The following is a 20,941-nucleotide window of genomic DNA, read 5'->3' as shown; positions in this document are numbered from 1 at the left end:
CACACTTCTTCCAAAACTTTCTTCTGGGGTTTGAAACAAGGATCCCAAACTTTCTGGGCCTCTGGTATGTGTTTGAAGTGAAATAATCCCTTTGGCAGAGTCATACAGAAACCAAAGTCTCTCTTCAAAAGAAGAACACCACAAGCAAGTGATACATGCCTATCTACCTTGTGCCATATGCTCCAAAAGTGGAGGGGAAAATGGTAAAAGGGTTGTACTTAAGACCAATAACTCAAAGTGCTTTACAGTATGAGCCAACATTCATTCATTTAAACCAACATGCATACACTGGTGGCAGAAGATACCATGCAAGGTGTCACCTGCTCATCAGGTGTGATAACCACTCACACAAACATTAGCACACTGATTTAGAGTAATTTGGAATTCAGTGTCTTGACCATGAAATGACATGTAGGCTGGAGGGGCCGGTGGACTGAACCACCGATCTTCTGATTAGTTGAGCACCGCTCTTCCTCCTGAGCCACAGTTGTAATGTAAAGGACAAGAAATGACATTGTCCATGGTCTGTGAGTGTGGAGCCTTTTAGACAGAAAAGACAATGAGACAAACAGACCTGTTGACAAGCATGCAAGTTTGTGTGTGTGCATCTTTCTGAATGTGACATGAGCCCTTGCCTGTGCATGTTGCTGACAGTATGAGCAGACCTGATAAATGTATCTATGGGTGAGTGGGAGTCTAATCTTGGAGTTGTATATCCAGAAAGCTCTCCAACAGTCAGACCCAAGATGGTCATGCCACAAGAAACTGCCACCAACCAGCTGTCTGCGTTGCACGCACATGACCATGCTATTCCAGCAATGATCCACCCACATCCATCCATTGGCATTTGCAAGAGACCTGCCTGCCCTCTTCTCCCCCATCACTGCTGAAGCACATCACAACATGGACATGATGGTGGAAAGATGCAAGGAGCATGGAGAGAAGGATGAGGCAGAGGTGGGATAGAAGGGGGGCGCTGTAATGTCCCTACACATTTCTGCAAACCAGAGGAGACTGAAAGGAGCAGGAGCGAAGTTCATCGTGCTGATCTGCACATTCATGTCCAAGACAGGCCCTATACACCAGAACATTGTCCAGAGACCTCTTTTGCACAGCCTGGCACTGATGTTACACACTGCGACCAGCAGCTGACTTCCCACAACTGTTGCCAGCATGCCTTATTGAGGGTGCAAGGGAAATGTATTGCTCACACGAGGTAGTCATTTATTGTAAATACACCACTGCCCTTCCACCTCCTCCCAAACTCCTTCTTCATGCTTCTGTGTCTTCTGGAAGAAAATAAATAAAAATCAGTGTGCATCATCAGCCATTACCCTGCTGTCCCTTTTTCTCTCTGGCTCTTTACTTAATTCTTTTTTTCTCTGTTTCAGCACCAGACATCAGAATATTAATGATGTATCTTTCAAACTGATAAGTAAATTACATATTTAAAAACTGACAGGAGGTTTGAAGGCCTTTTAAACCCAATTAGGCACTATGACATGTCTGAGATATAATATTGCAATCATTTATAGGCCTGTGACGTTAACCGCATGACCAAAATACCAAGGTCATGTGATGCCTAGCAGGTGAATGAGCTTTATTTGTTTATTTTTAAAGATTTATTTATGTATTTATTTTCTGGAGAGTCCCATGTTATTCCAATAAGCAATGCGTTTGAGATCAGGGCTGTGACACATGCCCAGTCAGGATCACAGTTTTTGATTGGTTGACACACTCAATTCAACACATCACAGGACTGACAGTGGATGGCTAACAACCATGCTAACAACAACAACGGCTGTTGTCAACACAGTTCAAGCCTGGATTACAGAGCTTCTGAAAAGGAAACAATCACACCAGAGTCAACATGAACAGCACGGAGCTGACAGAGTCAACATTTTCGTCCTTGCTACTTAGCTTCACTTAACTTCACTTTTCCAGCAGTTCATAAAAAATAGGGGAGACTTTTCTTAGTCTTGAGAAGCTGAGACATTTATTAATGATGCATTGTAACCTCTACTGTACATTTACCGCCAGACTGACAACTTGCAGGTTCCTTTTTTTTCTCTGCTTTGCTCATTTTCTGCCAGTGCACTCAACCTCTTGCTTAACCACACATGCACAATGTGGTAAACCGCCAAACTGTGGGCATACAGTACATTATTTTTTCACCACAGTAAGAAAAAAAAATAAATATATACCATCATAGCCTGAGCTACTTCTAGCCCAATCACATTCAGTGAAAAACATGCAACTGCATAAATGTGGGAGTGGTTGATTAACGTCACAAAGACATGCTCCATAATGGTGCTGTGAGGGTTTTGACATCCTATTTAATGTTTAACTTAATGTGCCGTCCAGCATATCCCTCACGACAATTTGTATAACATCACTGATGATGAATTTAAATAGGGGAGAATTGTCTGAAACAGTAAAGTGATGATGGCTCTTCAGGGATTCCAGGTAACACATGGCCTATTCTGCTTCGGTTCATCCTCGTTCCTGATTATGGAGAGTAACCGTCCTGCACTGTGCTTTCCCCAGACAAGTGAAGCTTACAAATCACCCCTGCAGCAGTTGGAGGAGTTGAAGACGCTTGGCGCAAGGTTTTACTGCCTGTCTTCTATGAATGGCTCCCTGAAGGCTCCTATGATAATAGCTCACAGCCGTGCCCTTCACGGAGCCTGACATCAAGCACACCTCTACAGCAGAAGGGAATGGCATATCAACTTACCCAATAGGGTGTCATATCAACCCATCCACTGGTTTCTGGTCATAACAAGATGAAATGAAATAAAGGTAGTTGGCACTTATATGTAAAGTTGAAATTCACTGAATTAAATTTAAATTAAATATAGGAAAAAACTTTTTAAGGTCATATGTTACTGAGTTCCTGCAATTAAGGTAAGCATCATCATTATTGTTTATTATTATAGTTGTAGTAGTAGTGCATCATTCATGTGGTTACATTTTGTGCTGAGTGTTTTATTTAATTCTTTTTTGTTTCTGTTGTACTTTAGACATACAATGGTATAGGTATTTTGCTGTAAATCTACCATGTAAAATACAGACATAATGGATGGGTGCACTTGTCAAAATTACTCTGCACAAGTATATTTTATATACTGAAGAAAATATGCAAAACCAAGCAAAACCTCAAATAATGACACACAGTCCTGGTCACTGCAAACAATGTAAACAGTTATGGTCTGGGCTTTTTGAGGAAAGTGAGTGGCTCGAAAAACACAAAAAAGAAAGGACATACAAAAAAGAGACATTCATCCATCCCGCCATCCATCATAACCGGTGCTACGGTGAAGCCAATTTCCACAAAGCTGCTAAGCTGATTGAGGCAGACCAAATCTGTTTCACCAGCTTACATTCCTTCAAAATGGCCATCTCACTTCCAATATCACGGGCTTTTACTGTTCCCCATTCCCCTGGCTCAGGCTGAGAGTTAGCAAGGCTTAGCTGGATGAAACACTCCAACAGCCCAGTTCTCCCCTGGAACCCACTGATATCTCTATAGCACAGCTTCTCCCCACAAAGCTACACTTAGTTGGTTTATTTACTCATACTATTATTCTTTGCTTAATTTCTCTGTTCTACTTTTTGTTTCAAAATCATAATGCTGCAACCACTTAGATGCAAACTAAAGATTTATGTTAATTCTGACGACTCTAGACACAGACGCAATCTAATCACAGCGTCTGTATACACATATAAACATGTACACACACACACACATACAGACACACACCTTGGCAAAATGCACAGGCAGCACTTAACCAAAACACCTTCTACTGGAGTAGATTAAATTCACACAAGGCCTCTTTGAAGAAGGAAATTGGACAGATAAGAAACACATTTCTATGAAAGAAGCTTGTGAGTGGGCCTATAGAGAAGGAGCATGGAAGTGTGCAATGGAAATGGTTGTCCACCTTTTTGTCACCTGTAAGCTTGCTCATGCATGTTCACTGTGCATATTGTGTTCATATACATGATGTTTATCAATCTTTTGCAATTTATTGTATCCTCTACCTAGTCACTTTCTCTCTGTCTCACTCTTTTTCTGTCATTTTGCCACAGCAGCAAATATCCTGTTGGCCCAGGCTGCAGGCTGCTGGTGCTGGTCTATCTGGCCCTGGGATCGATCCGGCTCCGAGCCGAGGCCTCCCATTCATCTCAGAGCCATAAAATGTGATTAGTGCTGACTACAGCACTGCAGGGAGATGGGCCGATAGGCCTGATAGTCTCAGATAGGCTGGGCTGGACACGCTACAGGAAGACAACAGCAACAGTATGCTGTGGATTCATCCTTACTGTTTTATTCCTTTCTTTTACTTTTTCCTCTATTGCTCTCTGGTTTTTTTTCTCAGCCTCTTTGTTTCTCCTTCTTTTTATTCTACTCTCTCTGTCTTAATATTTAGCTGCCTTCAGACTGTCTCTCAAAACTTTATCGCTCATTTTTTTTTTGTTTGTTTCATATCGAAGCCTGACAAGCTTGTATGCACACAACTTACAGCAGTGAACTTTAAATGCCAATATTGTGAGTCTTACCTTCTTCTTATCCCACAAAGTTGTATCTGAATGGTATAACTAGCCTCTATCCCCCTGAAGCCACACTCACGTTACCCAAATGCAGTGTATCTCTGTGGCATGTGACCACCTCTGTCAGCCAATCACGGAGCTCAGAGCTTTCTAGTGAGAGAATTAAGCTTAGAGGCTGTAGCAAAAAGTGAGGTAAGAAATAGAAATCTGCCTCTTTTCTGAGGAGAAACAACTTTGGCGGTATAATGGGCACACATTTCTAATGAACTGATATATGTTAGGGGCAGTATGAGGCAGTATGCTATATCAATGTCACTTATAGACTTACACCTAATATATTTATCAAACTTTATCTGACTGAATATTGTCTATACATTAATACTACACCCACAATACCATACAGCTCAGTAAATGTTGGGAATTTTAGAAAAGGTAAAAGGATGGCATTAGTCTAAAGACTGCAACTGTTTAAAGTAAAGCATTATGCCTTTTATTTCCTTTTAAACCACTACACTAATTTAACTGAGCTTCGTACCCAGAGGAGAAGTGGTGAACATTCAGGTTGGATTTATTTGTTGTTGCCATTAATACGTTTGTCAAACCCATGTCAGAGGGACGCGGCAGTCCTGGAACCAACAGAACACTTACGCAGCACTGAGTTGTTACTTACTTCATGATCACACCAATTCAGCACCCTTAAAGCAGCAGCAGCATGTGTGTGTTACAGAATACAGTGTGGATCTGGGAGAGAAGCCCTTCTTTAAGACTGATATAACACCACAAGACAAGAAAACAGCAAGCTGACCTGTGTCTCGCGGACGTTCTCCACTGTGAAGTTGAACCAAACTCTGAAACGGGGGTTGCAGGTGTCAGGCCGGATGAAGAGGTCAAACTCAAACTCACTGATGTAGTCAACACGGCCAAGGTTCCCTGCAGAGGCAATGAAACAGCTTACATTAGCATTAAGTAGAAGGGAGTAGTCCACAACAACACAATCAGAGTAGATCAGTTCCTCTGTATTCCTTAAAGCTCAGTCAGTGAACTTTAAGAATTACAGACGGACAGGCAATCAGAAGACAAAATTATGCTATAACATAACATGGCCTCATCACAAACTGAAGCTTTCAAAGATGTGTGAAATCAATAAGTCAAAGTCAAGTGTTTACTAGCAGTGTTTCTCTGTCACAGTGGTCTCCTGCATTGTTTATCACTGTATGTATCTGCACATTGGTATGTCCCTGAAACTAAAACAATACCCACAGAGAGCAGTAAGTATGAGGTGCAGGAAGACCAACAGACAGGGCTGTTCCAGCCATCCATGTCTGACACACAATATACTATCCACAGCAAAAAGATCCAGATGATCAGTGGAAGTATAATTAATCCATTGGGAACTATTTCCTGCTTCCAATTCTCATAGCTGTCTATAAGATAACTGGGTGGTAGATGATTACATGGCAAGCATTCTAAATATAGGCCTTGTCTGAAGCTTCTGATTTATATTTCGACACATGTAGTGAAGACTGTGGTGTGAGCACAAATTAATGATTGTCAGAGCAAAAAGATGGGGAATAAAGTGAAAAGAGAGTGTGTTAGGCCTCAAGCTGCAGCTGTACAGAAAAATGACGAATTGACAGCTTGTTTAAACCCAATATTTCCCCACTTATTGTAAAGGTTTGATAGGCCACCAGAACCCCCATAATACCAAAAATTCCTATTTACTGCCAAAATTAATGCAAAACATGCGGTCTTTCCTTTATTTGGAAATTTTATTTTTAAATTACAGTTCCCGCTTCCTTCTCTTTTTACGTATCCTCTCAACACACAACACCAGTCAACTCTTTCACCTAAACGCTGAACTGACATGTGCTATAAACCAGCAGCTGTACAAGAGTTAAATTCGTTGGCAAAGTAGGCAGACCGCAAGGCTTGCTACATCAGGACACTTTTGACCACCTGTTGGCAAGCAGCCCCCAGAGCAGCAGCAAGCATACACAGACACAGCTGATTATAGACAGATGGGCTAACTACCACACTGTCAAAGCAGATCCCTCTCCTTCTGCCATCGGACACAGCTGATCCACTAGTCTGCTTCCGACGCACACAAACACACACACACACTTTGCTCTGCTCCACTGCAACTAGCCCCATACGTGAAGTCATTAGTTTATATAGGACTGCAGAAAACTACAGGCGCTCTGAAACACAAACAATATATATAGAATATTTCAGTGGTATTTTCATCATTTATAAAATGGCATGCAACAGTAACAAACAGTGAGAAAGACATTGCAATAGGTTATTGTGTGACAATAAGCTGATGACTGATCCATATTTACATCTAAAGGCCATTCACTAACACTAATGGTGAGTGGCGTCTCATTCCAGCACACAGGTCCCTGGAAAAAACCCTCTCTGCAGATCGCTACAAAGACTGATTAGAGAGCGGCTGAGCTCTGCAGAAATATATAACTGTTGCACTTCATCTTGTCATTCATCTAGACTCTGCTAATTCCACATTCAAAAAGCATATTAAACTTAAGAAAGGAAGGTTAGCCAGACAGTAAAACACAGGCAGAGATGTGTCAGTGAGAGGGAGCGAGAAGGAAGGATATGTTGATGCATGACTTTCATGTCATGTCTAAATTACATACAAATGTGGACATGTCAATGTATATGTTCATGTTCCCGCATGTCAGAAAAAATGTGAAAAGTTTGTCAATTTTGAGCATTGTGAAAATAATTCTGTGACATCCACTGCACTCCACGCCCACTTAGACAACTCATGAGTGGAGGCAGGCACATTTCAATGTGCAACTCTCAACCTAACCACCCTAGACATGTCAAAATCTAAATATAAAAAAAAGGAAAAATGTTAGAGATGCATCACTTAAACTTGCACAAAATTAGCATCTATAGTTAAATGCTCCCCCTGCTGGTTAGGAGGTGCATAGGATTTTTGACTCATAACATCTGGGGTTCATCCCTCAGGTGTCCAGTCTGACTGAGGATTTGTAAAGAGCCTTTCTGGGGTTCGTAATGTAAATTGGGGCCCCTACCAGATTAAAAACTGAAAACACTGAAAACCTTCTGACATCTGGATTTGGTGTAATTTGTGAGTCAGGAAAGTTGCAGTTGTACTGAGGTTGTTTAGTGCAGAAGCGTTTTGTGCTCTCTTTTTTGCTTTTGTTTTATAGGCTGTCCTGAAGATGCAGTTTAAATTGGTTGAGTTTGTTGAGTCTTCTACCTGAAGGGGTTTCATAAGGGATAAAGTCAAGTCAATTTACAGATGAAGCAGTAAGACTTGAAGAACTGGACATTGAAGAACAGCTTTAAAAGGGAAAGAACTGAAGTATCTGAATAGTCTTGAAATGAAAAAGCTTAAATTTTGCATGTGTGAGTTAAGGGTTCGGTGCAGCTTCTCAGATTTTGATGAGAGCAGAAAGATCTGCATAGTTTCTCCTGTTAATGAAAATGATGTTGCAAATAATTCACTTTATTTGGGCGAGGGGCTCCTATACTGAAGTGGCAAAAAAAAAAAAAAAACGTGGATGTTGTTGCTGCAATGCCTTCTGAGAGATAAAGTACCAAATGTTTATTTGTCACTTGCAGTAGCACTAGTCTTAGTGCTAGTGATTAAAGTGTACCAGCTGGTGCCAGATGCATACCATTAAAAGTTTTGCTGGGGCATCAGAGTTATGCTAAGATCTCCTGTAAGAAGGATTCTCTCTTAGATTACTTGTGTACGTCTGGAGATTTGGAGCAGCCTTGGTATTAATGGGGTACTTTTAAAAACTGAAAAGAATGTATGTCAACATGCTTAATTGAACATAAAGTTTCATAAGTTTCACTAATCATAACTTGAGGGACTGAATAGAATTTTTCTTTTCTGTACTGTGTACAGCTGCAGGTATTTGTTTTGGTGGACGTTGCTCCATTTGTTATGGATTGTGTCATCTCATTGGCTGCATAAACGTCCTGTGAAGATGCTGCAGGACACTGCTGCCTCCCAGTCTTTAATTCTTGAAGAGTTTTGCTATTCAGTAAAGAGTTTGCTTCGGTTTTGATGTTCAGGTGTTTTGGCATGAAAGACATAGGTGTGGCTTTGCATAAAAATTTATGTGGAGTCAAACCTTGTTACAGGTGAAGTGGCTGTGAGGTTGCTCATGGTTTCCTAATTAAGGGGGTTGCCTTTTAAATAAGGAATAATTTGGCTGGAGGAAAGGTACTGGTAATGCCTGAAATGGTGCCAATCCCTGCTGAGGCGCCTCTGGATGAGCTCGCTCTGAAGTTTCCCAATGTTTTTGCAGCTTGTGTTGTAATTGATCCATGTAAAAACAAGATGAGGATGAAATTGATCCGAATGAGTTACGAGTTTTCTCATTTCTTATTGTTGGTCACTTATATGGTCCAAACTATACAGAGTAACAACATAAGTACAAAAACATTCTCTGCAGTGAACATCTGTCTCTGTCTCATGAACAGTTAATTGCTGTGCAAAAAACTGAGATTACTTGTTGCAGCTGTAGCTAGAGAGAAAGCTGAATGTTTTGTCAAAACGTTATTTTGACAGTTGAATGTCATAGAGTGCCTGATAATCTTTTCGCCTGGGTTAAAGAGTGATGCCGAGTGCTAAGTGTAAGTCTTGTCTTATATGTCAGGTACCTGGAAAACTAAACCAGCCCATTCCTCCAGCTCTACTGTATCCAGCCCTTTCAACATGTTCTGGTTGGTTGCATGACTCTGCTTCATCATACAAAAGCTGGAAATAAGTTTTCGTTGCAGGTGATGTGTGTGTCCACTCAGTTCCTAGAGGGCTTTCTTTTAAGTAAGTCACAACTGTTGTTAAAATTCTGATGAGGTTCTTTTCATTGTTTGGCTTTCCAAAAGGTGTACAAACAGACAAGGGTTCAAACTTTATGTTCTGCATGTTTGCTCAGGTGCTGAAACAGCTCAAAAGTAAACATTGCCATTCCTGTGAATATCACTCTGAGAGTCAGGACATGCTTCAGTGTTTTCACCAGACAGTAACAACTATGTCACACACTTATTACCTGGAGTTTTAATACGACTGGGATGAAGGGGGGTTCCCATGCAAATGTATAAAGGGATCAGGTTCAGGAGCCTCTGGGATTTAGTGATGAGGACTTTGCTGTGGTATTATTTCAAAGAAAGAGATGACTGAGCCGATGAATGAGTTACCATGCAGCCCTAGTTTGTTTTTCACAGTGGTTGGCTAAGTAAGAGGTGGCAGGTGGGCAGGCAGGGACTAGTTTATTGGCTGGTTGGCAGTGCAATTCTGTGCCATTGAAAGCAGATGAAGCCAAGAGCAGGCGGAGGGCTGAACGAAACCCAGCTGCAGCTAGCAAGCACTGACAAAGAGAGGAGATGTACAGCAGAGCAGCACAAGATCCAGACAGATGTGTCACAGAATCGATCATCTCTCATACCAACATCACAGCTATTCACAGAGCTGGCACTGCCAAATACAGCCTGTTTGACCGAGGTGATAATGGCTTCCAAAGGTCATCCCTCCAATCAGAGTCTGATTAATGCTATTCAGTAATGAAAACACAACCAACTCTCCAAGGGCACTTTCATTATTTGTATGGGGGTACTTAATAAGATTTAAAGTGAGTAAATGCTCTTAAACCATTATCAGAAATCAATACATTGATTTGTGTATCTCCACTGTGAAAATCAGTGAAAGTCAAAGGGAAATACACTGTAAATGATACCAATCAATCTTTCTTTCTTTCAGTCACAAAACGTGTGACACTACTGTGTGCCACTAAGCCAGGAGAAGGTTTGAGAAGGTTTTTACAAATGCTGTCAGAGACAACAGAGAAACACAAACTCTGACTGCAATTTACTTTGGTTTCAATGAATTTTGACAAATCAGGAGATGTGCTATCATTACTTACAATGCAAAGAATTTACAATTTGTGTGTAAATAAAGCCAATATACTTTGTTTGTCCACTGTCACCTCATAAGAATACATCTACTGTACAACAGGACTCCTTAAAAGAAAGTGTGTCAAAAGATGTCAGGGGCCCTCAGGCTGCCTGTGGTTGTGTTCACCGAGGCAGTGCAAAACAGCAAAGAAACTCTGTGTGTGGGCAAAGTGGAGCTATATATGTGATTTCACAACAAATAAATTATTTTTAATGTCTTTAGACAGAGAAAAAATAAAGACATTTTTTAAATATACACATACAATCCTGGTGGTATCATCTTAAATGAAGAGCAAAGAAGGAGGTCCATCCACCACGTAAAGATCTATAGGCAGGTTAGCAAAGCTGAACAAAACTGGCATTAGACTCTCATACTTTCCTCACGCAGTGAAGGTGAAATTCAAAGCAAGGTCTGCAACTTTGTGTGAACTGATTTTTTAATTAAAATTTGAACCTAAAATGCCTATTTAGTTACCTATGTATCTCTAATTGACAAAAACCCCAGAAAAACTAATGCATACAATCCTGGTACCAAAGTTAGTGGCCAAACTTCTGAAGAGGAGCCAAAAGATACAGACCAAACTAATACATTCCTGCTTCTGTTTGTGAACACATGGCATGGGTAGCAACAGACAGCAGCCATGGGCGGCTGGGTTATTGAGCCTGATGCCTGAAGGCCTGATGTGAGAGATGGCTGCAGCCTCAGAGTTAGAATTACATGTTCAGCCTGCGGAGCAGCAGGGATATGACACACCATTGATCCCCGTTTTAATTTTATGGTGGCTACCTCCATATTCAAACGCATTGGTAGGCTGGTAGTCTGACCCTGTTAATCAATCTAATACCAGTTAGTAATTAACATAGACGGCCAATGAGTTTTACTGAAATGCCCTCAGAAAGCATTAAAGATAAAGATTAAAAACTAGATAAAGCAAAGATATGTTGAGTCTGTATGATGCTGAAAATCGATGCAGATTATACCAGATGTGTCAAGAATCATTTTTGGTTCTTCATAAAACAGACAGACTGTATTAGTGTAAGTGAAGCTAATGAACTCCAGACTGAGAGAAGATGAGAAAGAGGAAAAAAAAATAAGACAATTTCTAGTCCTTGAGATCTCTTGCATAATTCCTCTTGAGTATCATTGCTCTCCATATTCTTCTTCAGTGGTGTCTTGGCATGTTATGTTGAATATCAATCTTTGTCCTTGAGGGAAAACTAGAGCAGCGTTTAGACATTAACAAATTGGTTTTCAACGAACAGCTTAGCCCTGCTGGTGCAGCCCAACAAAACAAATTGCTAGTTCTGAACAAGATTTTACACATGGCAGCCTCTCCTTGAGGAAAACCCTGAACAAAACCCTCCGTCTTCTCTATCCTTGTCTGTCTTCTCCTGCTCCTTCTGTCTCTTTTTCTCTTCTTAACTTTCAAGCACATATGAAAACAAATGAGAAAAAATAATAGCAAAAGGCAAAAAATATTTTTCAAGAAAGGTGGAAACTACACAAGACAATATGTTTCTGCTGAAAACAAAAATGTATGTCTAAAATGGGTATGAAACCTGCATCATTACGCAGGACTACAGTCAAGTAAACAGGGTGCGAATGTGAGATGACCAAGTGGACAGTCACTGAAACGCAGGCTCACAGACTGTGTGTTTGTGCGTGTGTGTGTGTGTGTGAAAGAGAGCTGGCGAGGGAGCAGAAGAACCTGGCTAATGTAATCCCATTATGGAGGTACAAGAGGGAGCAGTCACAGTGCTCAGCCCACACAATGAGCCGGCCTGCAGCCTGTAGCTATCCACTGGATGGATGGTTTCTGCCATGCAGATGGATCATCGTACACCAGCAGCAGGCCTGCCTGCCTTGGGCCTGAGGTGGAACCCACTCAAACAACCAGCCATTAGAATGGTAATAGACAGTTGTTTCAAAATGAAATAGACTGTGAGGTTATAGTGCTTCCTACTTGGCAGAAATACAGACTGTCATGAACTAAATCTTTCATATTTTCACACACATGTTACTTACTTAGTTTTGATCTAACAAAAACCTTTACTGTAAATTCCTGCAGTACAGTGCTGTCCAAAGTGATCACTGGGTATTACAATTCAGAATTTTTATTTATATATCAAAATGTTGTCACAAACCCAAATAACCCAATCCATCCTTACAACCACAGACACACAGATAGGGGGGTGGGGTGGGGGTGGGAGATGGGGGGGCAGACCCCACATTAAAATTTCTTTTGGCTGGCATAGCCAAGGCCACAACTGTGTTTAAACACTAGACCAGCGATTAAAAGAGTGCTGTACTGCTGAGGGAGACCAGCCAGGCACCTTCTTAAACTTATTTTTTGCTGTGTTCCATTTCATTATTGGAAAACACATCAGTTTTCCCCCCGGCTGCTCTGCAGTGTGAGGAGGATTCCTGGACACAGAAGAGGGGGACTGATAAAGATAGAATTGATTCCAGCCAGCACCAGCAGCAGCCATCATGAAGGGGTCTCAGTTTAGACCTGGAGCTAAATGTCTGGTTTTTCCTCTGTGTCTCTGTGTGTGTGTGTGTCGTCGTCATCTCCCCTCCCTTCATCTAAAGGCAAGTTGTCACCGAGGCAACATCAATCTCCTGCCTCATGACTTCTTAAAGCCTGCCTTCTCCCCTGATGCCTTATCACTTCATCTGCAGGCAAGATTAAAGAGGTCACCCTCCTCCAAGTTTTCACAATCTAACATCCTAACAGGTATACTAAACTGCAGTCTATCTTTTGAAACAATTCAAAGAATAAGTTCAGATTGTTTTTCAAGTCAGTCTTGATATGTATGATATATCTATAGCTATACCTCTACATAGACAATAGAGAGACCATAGAGAATATATACAATGTGAACACTGACTGCATTGATTGATCAACATACTGGTGAAAAGCTACATTGCTTGACAACCTACTAACAACCAATCACAAAACAGAAACAAACCTAATTCTGAACCGCTCATTTGGCACATTTTTTTTGGTTTTTCAAAAAAAAAAAAACAACAAAAAAACAATGAGGTTGCTGAGTTAGAAGTTGTTAGCGTGGTATCATAGGTCACACAGATCGGAGAGAACAAAAACAGTTTTTTGGGGTAAACAAATAAACAAGACATCAGAATGGGGACATCCACTGATATTTATTTTTGATATTTTTGGCCATGAAAACAGACCTACGCTAATGTTAAACATGAAACAGATCGATGATGATGTCTACTGCTCAGTCACGGATTTGCTTAAGAATATTACCAAAAAAGACAACAACTACCGCAAAGTCTAGGGATGCACAATATAGTAACAAAATGACAATGCAGACAATGCAATATTTTTCGATATATATGAATATATGAACGAGTGCCTTTTGCAGTCGTGTCTGACAAATAATAATTCTGAAATAAAAATAAAATAGCTATGTGAAATCATGCATATCAATAAAGTGAATAGCAAGTAGCAAAGAAATTTACATCACCAAATACCAATGCTGGAAAAACAAACCACAAATAGATGTAATTTTCAAATGTGTATTTAATCATGCAAGCAAAGGAATATTGGTGTGTATATTTGTGTGCACATGTGAAAGAAGCATCTCACAGTCCCAGAGTTCAAATCACTTGGTAAAGAGTCCATTTAATTTTCCCAACAACCCCAAAACAGTTCAATTTCATTCTAGTTCACAACCACAAGAAGGAAAGACAATTCAGAAGTGTGCACAGGGCTCTAGCATGGATTCCCACAAAACAGCACTGCCACATTCGCTGGATTATTCTCCCTCCTGAAACAAACTTTAGACACAATTCTTATGTTCTACCGCAAGTTAGTTACCATGAATCAGACTTTACAATGCAATCTAACACCAAGGGTAAAGCCGGTGTATGTCTCCTCCACTTACTAAAAAAATACTGGAAGCTCTGGGAGCACGCAGAGCCTGCAAATCACTCACTAGCCCAAAACTCTGTGTATCCAAGAACGCTTAAATCAAAGTAAATTATATTCTGTTATTGAAGACGAGAACCATGAGTTTTCCTTTATCGTGAAGCAACAAAAAAGGTGTAGCATGACGTGTTCGAGCTGATTACTTCCTTGTCATTGCACCTCCTGTGAAGTATATTGCTAATGACAACACAGCAACATCAGTGATGAAACAGTATATTGCGCAGTCCGAGCCCAAAGTATCACTTTTGGCACAAGCTGCTAATCTGCCATGCAGCGAGTTATAACTGAAGTTGCATCATTTACAATAAAATGCTGATGAAGAGCCACATGAAGTAATTTGTCCAACTAGTAAAGCCACCTTATTGCTATGTTCATGAAACAAGGCTCTGGTCGTCAATGAGGTGTTGAGAAGTTTGGAAACAGAAGTATGAGGACATTTAATATTGTGATCTCTATGATGAAAAGTAGATTGTGGACCCTTCAAGATCAATTTCAGTATAAAATTGTCATATTGCCCAAAACAGTGGCTAGTTACTACTGAGTTTTGAATCTTTTAAATATCTGCTTTCACTTTTCTAAGAAAACCATCTGTTTAAAAACCAGCACCCTGGCTGGATAGTCACACACACACACTCAACAAGTGCTTGTGTATTTGTCAACATTATGTGGAAATTGTTGTGAAAATAATGTTAATACACAACAAAACCAGGATAAGAGAAAACAATAAGACAGGACAATAAGGGACAAAATCACACTGTTATGAGTCCATCTATGCTCCAGTGAGCTCCTCCTTTCAATATAGATGAAGAAAACTGGGCCTGGGGACAGCAGTGAGATATGCATGCAGCCCACACATATCTGATGATGTACAGGCCTGCCTGCACATTTTAAAGAGAACACATTTTCTAGCTAGCCTTTTATAATTGTATTTTTTTCTGTACAGAAGGCCCTAGAGCTAGACTGGTATGCTCCATCTGAAGCGGTTGGTGTGGTAATGGGTCATAGTGATGCATTCATACTAGGACGAGCTTAATTGTATTATCAATCTCATCCAGACAGTGCCTTAGCCCCACAGCTCTGGACATGCTACTGTCAGACACTCTACATTAGTACTGGGGAGTGAACCATGAGGAATTGCAATCTCCACTTACATCTGTTTCTTAAGCCTAAAACAGCGACTTAGATGGTTGAATGATGTTTTTATCAGAATTTAGGCAGTGACATCCCTCACTTCTCATCCTCTCTCAGTCACTTTCTTTTTGTCTACTTGTCTGTTTGTCACTCTCCCCTTCTTTCTCTTTATCTTTCGCTTTTGGTGTGTCCTGTGTGCTGGTGGCCACTGAGTAAATACAAGTCTGTTCCAATTTCATGCTATCTTTTAACAAGTTAATTATGTTGAGCGCTACAAAGGCCGAGGACAGGCAGAGGAGGTGGCAGCACTGGCAAAGGGACAACTGCCCAGGTTCGCTCTTTGTTGTTCTATCTTGTTTTGTGCCTTCCTCTCCAAACACTCACCCTCATCTCTTTTGTCTTCTCTATGCTCTCTTGGAGTAACTCCCTCCTTCCTTTCCTCTCTTGTTCAGTAGTAATCTTTGCAGCGGCTTCAGTGGTGGAAGAGAGTTTGGAGATAAAAGCACAGGGAGCTGAGGAGTCCTTGGCAAGCCTAAGGCAAGGAGAAGGTCAACAGGCCTGCTAAGAAGGGCTGTTATCATCTTGGTAACATGTTATCGGAGAGCCTGCAGTAGTGTTTATTTACAGTTATTGCTCCCTCTGGGTGCACACTTCAACGCCTGGGGCTGATTGCTCTGTAATGAGTTCAGGAACACAGGGAGCCAATGCAAGAAAAGAAGAGAAACAAGGGAGGCAAGAAATCAGTGGCCAATAACCGATAGGTCAGCAAGAAAAAAAACAAGGAAGAACAGAAAATGCTGGTCGTTGAAAATGCAGAAGAACCAGACAAGAAGCATGTGTACTCTTCTAAACAAGACAGTTCTGCTTTGCTGGTCATATATTCTGCCATTCAAGAGCAAAAGAAATCACCCCAAATTGGACAGTAGTTTCTCAAATGAGGTACAGTACAGTTCATCCGGTACAGCAGTAACTGGCTCTTGACCGAGAGCTGGCAGTATTTATTCTAAATTTCCATGTCTAATGTCCAGAGTCCCTCTTGTAATTTACTTACTTTGCCAGTGGTGTTTTTTTCTGTATTTGGTTGACCAGTCCTGTAGTGTGCATGCTAATCAGACTGGTCTGGATTTAAAAGGCGTATTATATGTATTACATATATACTTGTGTTTTTTCTTCTTTTCTTTCTGATTCTGATTCTTTTTTGTGTTAACCACTCTTTTTTTTATTTAGGAATGGTTCTAATTACTGTTTAACTTCTTTTGTTTTGTCAATCGATTGTAAAGCGCTATGAATTGCATTTGATTGTTGAAATGTAAATAAAATTTGACCGACTGATTGATTGACAGGTGAAGTGAAAAGGGTGAATCCAGGAGTCGGGCAAATCAGACAGACAGAGGATGTCTGTAAATACCAGGGTGGGTTTTTGTACAGTTAGGAACACACTGGAAAGGGAATCACTCATTGTGGAGCAGCTTTTCAATCTAGGGAATTAAGGTAAGTGCTGCAACTGTCAATGCAATGCCAGCTTTCAGAAGGAAAAAAAAGGAAAAGACCTGAATGCCATTCAAAAGGCTTGGCATAAGATCAAGGAGTTTTTCAGCAAGAATTCTGCCAGATGCTGCACTACACCAAACTATTGTGCAATTAAGAAAAATAAAGATATGGAGCAAAATATATGACAAATTCACAAAGTAAAACATAAATTACATTTTTTTCCTAGAATATACCATAAAAGCAAATCCACCCTATGACAAGTTAATCCCTTTTTATACCATCTTATATGGGAGATTAAGAGACATAATTTGGTAATTCAATTTAAACATAATTCATCAGTGAAGAGTACATGGAGCTTTTTGGGGTAAAGTTTCTCCATCGCAGCAGGAGGTTCCAGATGATGCCAAGTTCATCATGCAGAGATGATAACTAGAATAACTTCATTTAGAAAGAAAAGACTCAAAACATCTTTGCATCTTAACATCTCACATAATAAAGACGTACGTAATAATAAGAATGGGATGGGGCAATGTCTTCAAGAATAAAATCACCGAGAGACAATTTCAGAAATCAATAGTTTTGCAATCAGTGGAGTGAGGTTGTTAATGTAAAAAAGTCAAAGTAGTTGAACATGTTTTTAGTTTTTGACTGTTACAGACAACATGCTGTATCACAAAAATAACGCTTTGGGAAAATGTTGTCGCTTCATGATTCTTCTATCTGTCTCTGAAAGACATGTTTACTTTGAGAATATAAAAACTGTCTGTCTGTTACAAAAGCATGTGTTCATGCTACTTGCAGATAAGCAATCTTTCTCTTATAATGCTTCATTATTTTAGAGTACAGAGACTGCGCTGGTTAAAGTTATAAATTATCTTCTAATTGCACTTGATGAGTGACTGAACTTGTATTGTTAGATTTTAGTGCTGTATTTGATACCACTGATCATCTTATTTCAAGGACATTGGCATCATAGGAACACATCATAGGAAAGCTGGTTTAAGTCCTATTTATCAGATCAATCTTAATTTATACATGTTAACAACTAATCTTCAGCACATCCCAAAAATAGTCACAGAGTTCCACAAGGTTCTGTGCTTAGACCAATACTATTCACCTTATACATGCTTCCTGAAGGTTACATTATCAGGAAGGGCTCTATAGGTTTTGTTATGCAGATATGGTTATGGTTAGTTATGGTGCTGTGCCCTAAACATCTTATAATGTTTTATCTAATGATATATCAATTCCAGACGGCACTACCCTGGCTTTCTTCCATCTTTGATGAGGACATGTCCTTCAACTTTCACATAAAAGAATTTTCAAGGAGTTCCTTCTTTTACCTGCACAACATTGCAAAAATCAGGTACATCCTGTCTCAAAACCATGCAGAAAACTCCACACATTTGTTACTTACAGGTTGGACTAGTCCCTTTTATCAGGTTGTCCCAATAAGTTCCTACAGTCCCTCCAACTACTCCAAAATGCTGATGCGAGTGTACTGAGGCTAGAATAAGACATCATATTTCTCCCATACTGGCTTGACTGCACAGAATAAAATTTGAAATCCTTCTTTCCACCTACAGAGCCCTTACTAGTCAAGCATGATCATATCTTAAAAAGTTCATAGTACCCTATGATCCACTAGAACTCTGCATCGCCAGGAGGCAGCATTATTTGTGCCTCCAGAAATTTGGAATGGCAGCCAGAGTCTTCAGCTATCAAGCTCCTCTCCTGTGGAACCATTTTCCAGTCTCAGTCCATGTTGCAAACACACTCATTATGTTTAACAGTAAGCTTGAAATTTAAGCCTCAGTTATTGAAGCCTAAAGATCTCTGACATCGCTATGTGCACATTATCCGTTAAGGAATATTTTCACGTGAACAATGGGTCAAATGATGTGTAATGTGAAGTTCAGTCACAGAGACACAGAATTGTCAACTAACTCTGCAGTTCCCAGCTTTTATGAGCATTGTTAATGCTTCATTTCATGATAAATGAAATAAATGAAACCAAAACAGAGCCAAAAGGGTGAAAACTGGACTTTTGAAATGCAACTCCAAAGGAAAACTAATGTTGCTGAGTGTGAGCTAAAACATTTGCCACAGAAACTTTCTCAGGTAAGAATTTAGAAATATTGTATATACAGAATTACTGTGTTGCCCCCAAGTGCCAAGAAAATCAATGCAGGTTTAATGTCATGCACTGTTTTCCCTATTTGTTTTTATCTGCGGGAGCAAGAAAACTGCAATTGCAAATTGTTTGAATTAAAGATGAAAGTAGATATTCTTGCCTATATATAGTATGATTACAGGTCCTGATAATTTTCCCTTTGCAAAAAATCAAGAAGTGCTTTCCAGTTAAACTTACCCATTGAAATGTTTAGTCCTGAAACCACCACAAGTGGCAACAGCTTTAAAAAAACAATATTTATTTTAAAAATGACACTAAACAACATCTGAGAACCTCTAAAAGTACATTCCAGCATGTTCACTATTAAGAGCTGTTTGAAATGTCAACAGAAAAAAAAATCCTGATAACAGCATTTGGCCCCGAGGAGTGAATTTCAATACTGTTTACTTTGAGCAATAGACCTACAAGATAGCTGCCTGGAATCAGACCAAAATGTATTCTATCAAAATTCTGCTCCTGTCAGTATTTCATCCTTCACTGTATAAGCATATTCTGTATATGAATTTGTGTTATCAAACAAACCCTGGCACATCAATGAAGCTCATCTCACTGAGAGGTTTTCTAAATAAATCAGCAGAATAAACACAGGCAGCTTGAAAAACATGAACTGGTAAAGCATTACAAATCCTCACCATTTTCACAACCCATACAGTGTTGCCTGGGATGAAAAATGAGACGTCTGTTCTGAAACTGTGTTTATGGCATCAGGAATTGCTTGGAAATGAATTACTGGATGAATCACTGGAGCCTTGTGTGTGAGCACCACTTGTGCAATGCAGAAATCTAGTTGCAGCAATTTTGCCTTACGACACACTTGTATCATGATTTTATTTATTTGCTTATTGGAAAGGGACAGTGCACAGCGTCATAGTTAAACCAGAGTTAGCTATAAGCTAATTTACATCCTGTCCCTCGGCAGAAGACAGATAATTACGTCTCTGTTAAGAAAATTAATGCTGTACAGTAATATAAATACACATTACAAGACAATATATATTCACAATACAACAACAAAATCAGCTACAACAACAACCAGGTTTCACAACATTATGCCACATAAAATGTTTCTGTTTATGTGTGATGGGTACACGATTGGGTTGATTTTAGCAATGATTTCATCTTGAATCATGCCGGAGGCAGGACCTGAGCCAGTGAATAGTGATGTTCTAAAGTACATTTAGAACTCAAAATAGCTAGAAGCTGAAATTTAAAAACAACAACAGAAAGTTAAGCCTGTTTGTGTCACACTAAATCAGTACGGATGAAGTAACAACATTGCCAATTTTTATGTTACAAATGGAGTATTTCTTAAAATATCCAGTATCTGAAAATTGCTCCCCTCAACCTTTTCAAATCTCACAGCAACACGGTATATACGGTTGATAATCAAATCATTTTATTACTCACAATTTGCAAAACAGCTTGCTGCTGCTAGCATTTGGTGACATTTTGAGAAGATGAGGTACTTGCTGGGTCTCCTATGTAAAGCTCATATCAGAGCCATCAACAATTAACTTACAAAACACAGAGGTTGATTGTACTACTTCCTAGCAGAGGAGGCATCTCCGACCAGCACAACGGAGCCAATGTGTTCACTCAGTGATTAGATGCGACCATATGCAACAGGCCCGAATGTCAGACAGGATTATCGCGGTTT

The 20,941-nt window shown here is 39.9% G+C and overlaps 1 protein-coding gene across 2 annotated transcripts in view; it reads right to left on the bottom strand.

The window, feature by feature from the left end:
• agbl4 (AGBL carboxypeptidase 4) overlaps positions 1–20,941 on the bottom strand; it is a 366,309-nt gene that overhangs the window by 217,057 nt on the left and 128,311 nt on the right. For both annotated transcript variants that reach the window (XM_046390770.1, XM_046390771.1), the window contains exon 6: positions 5,360–5,484. In XM_046390770.1, coding sequence (XP_046246726.1) covers positions 5,360–5,484 — 125 coding nt within the window. The remainder of the gene's footprint in view (positions 1–5,359; positions 5,485–20,941) is intronic.

Source organism: Scatophagus argus, chromosome 6 (genome assembly GCF_020382885.2).
Source record: "Scatophagus argus isolate fScaArg1 chromosome 6, fScaArg1.pri, whole genome shotgun sequence".
Taxonomy (NCBI): domain Eukaryota; kingdom Metazoa; phylum Chordata; class Actinopteri; family Scatophagidae; genus Scatophagus; species Scatophagus argus.
Note: the sequence above shows the minus strand (reverse complement) of the source record. Positions and strands in the feature narration are given on the sequence as shown.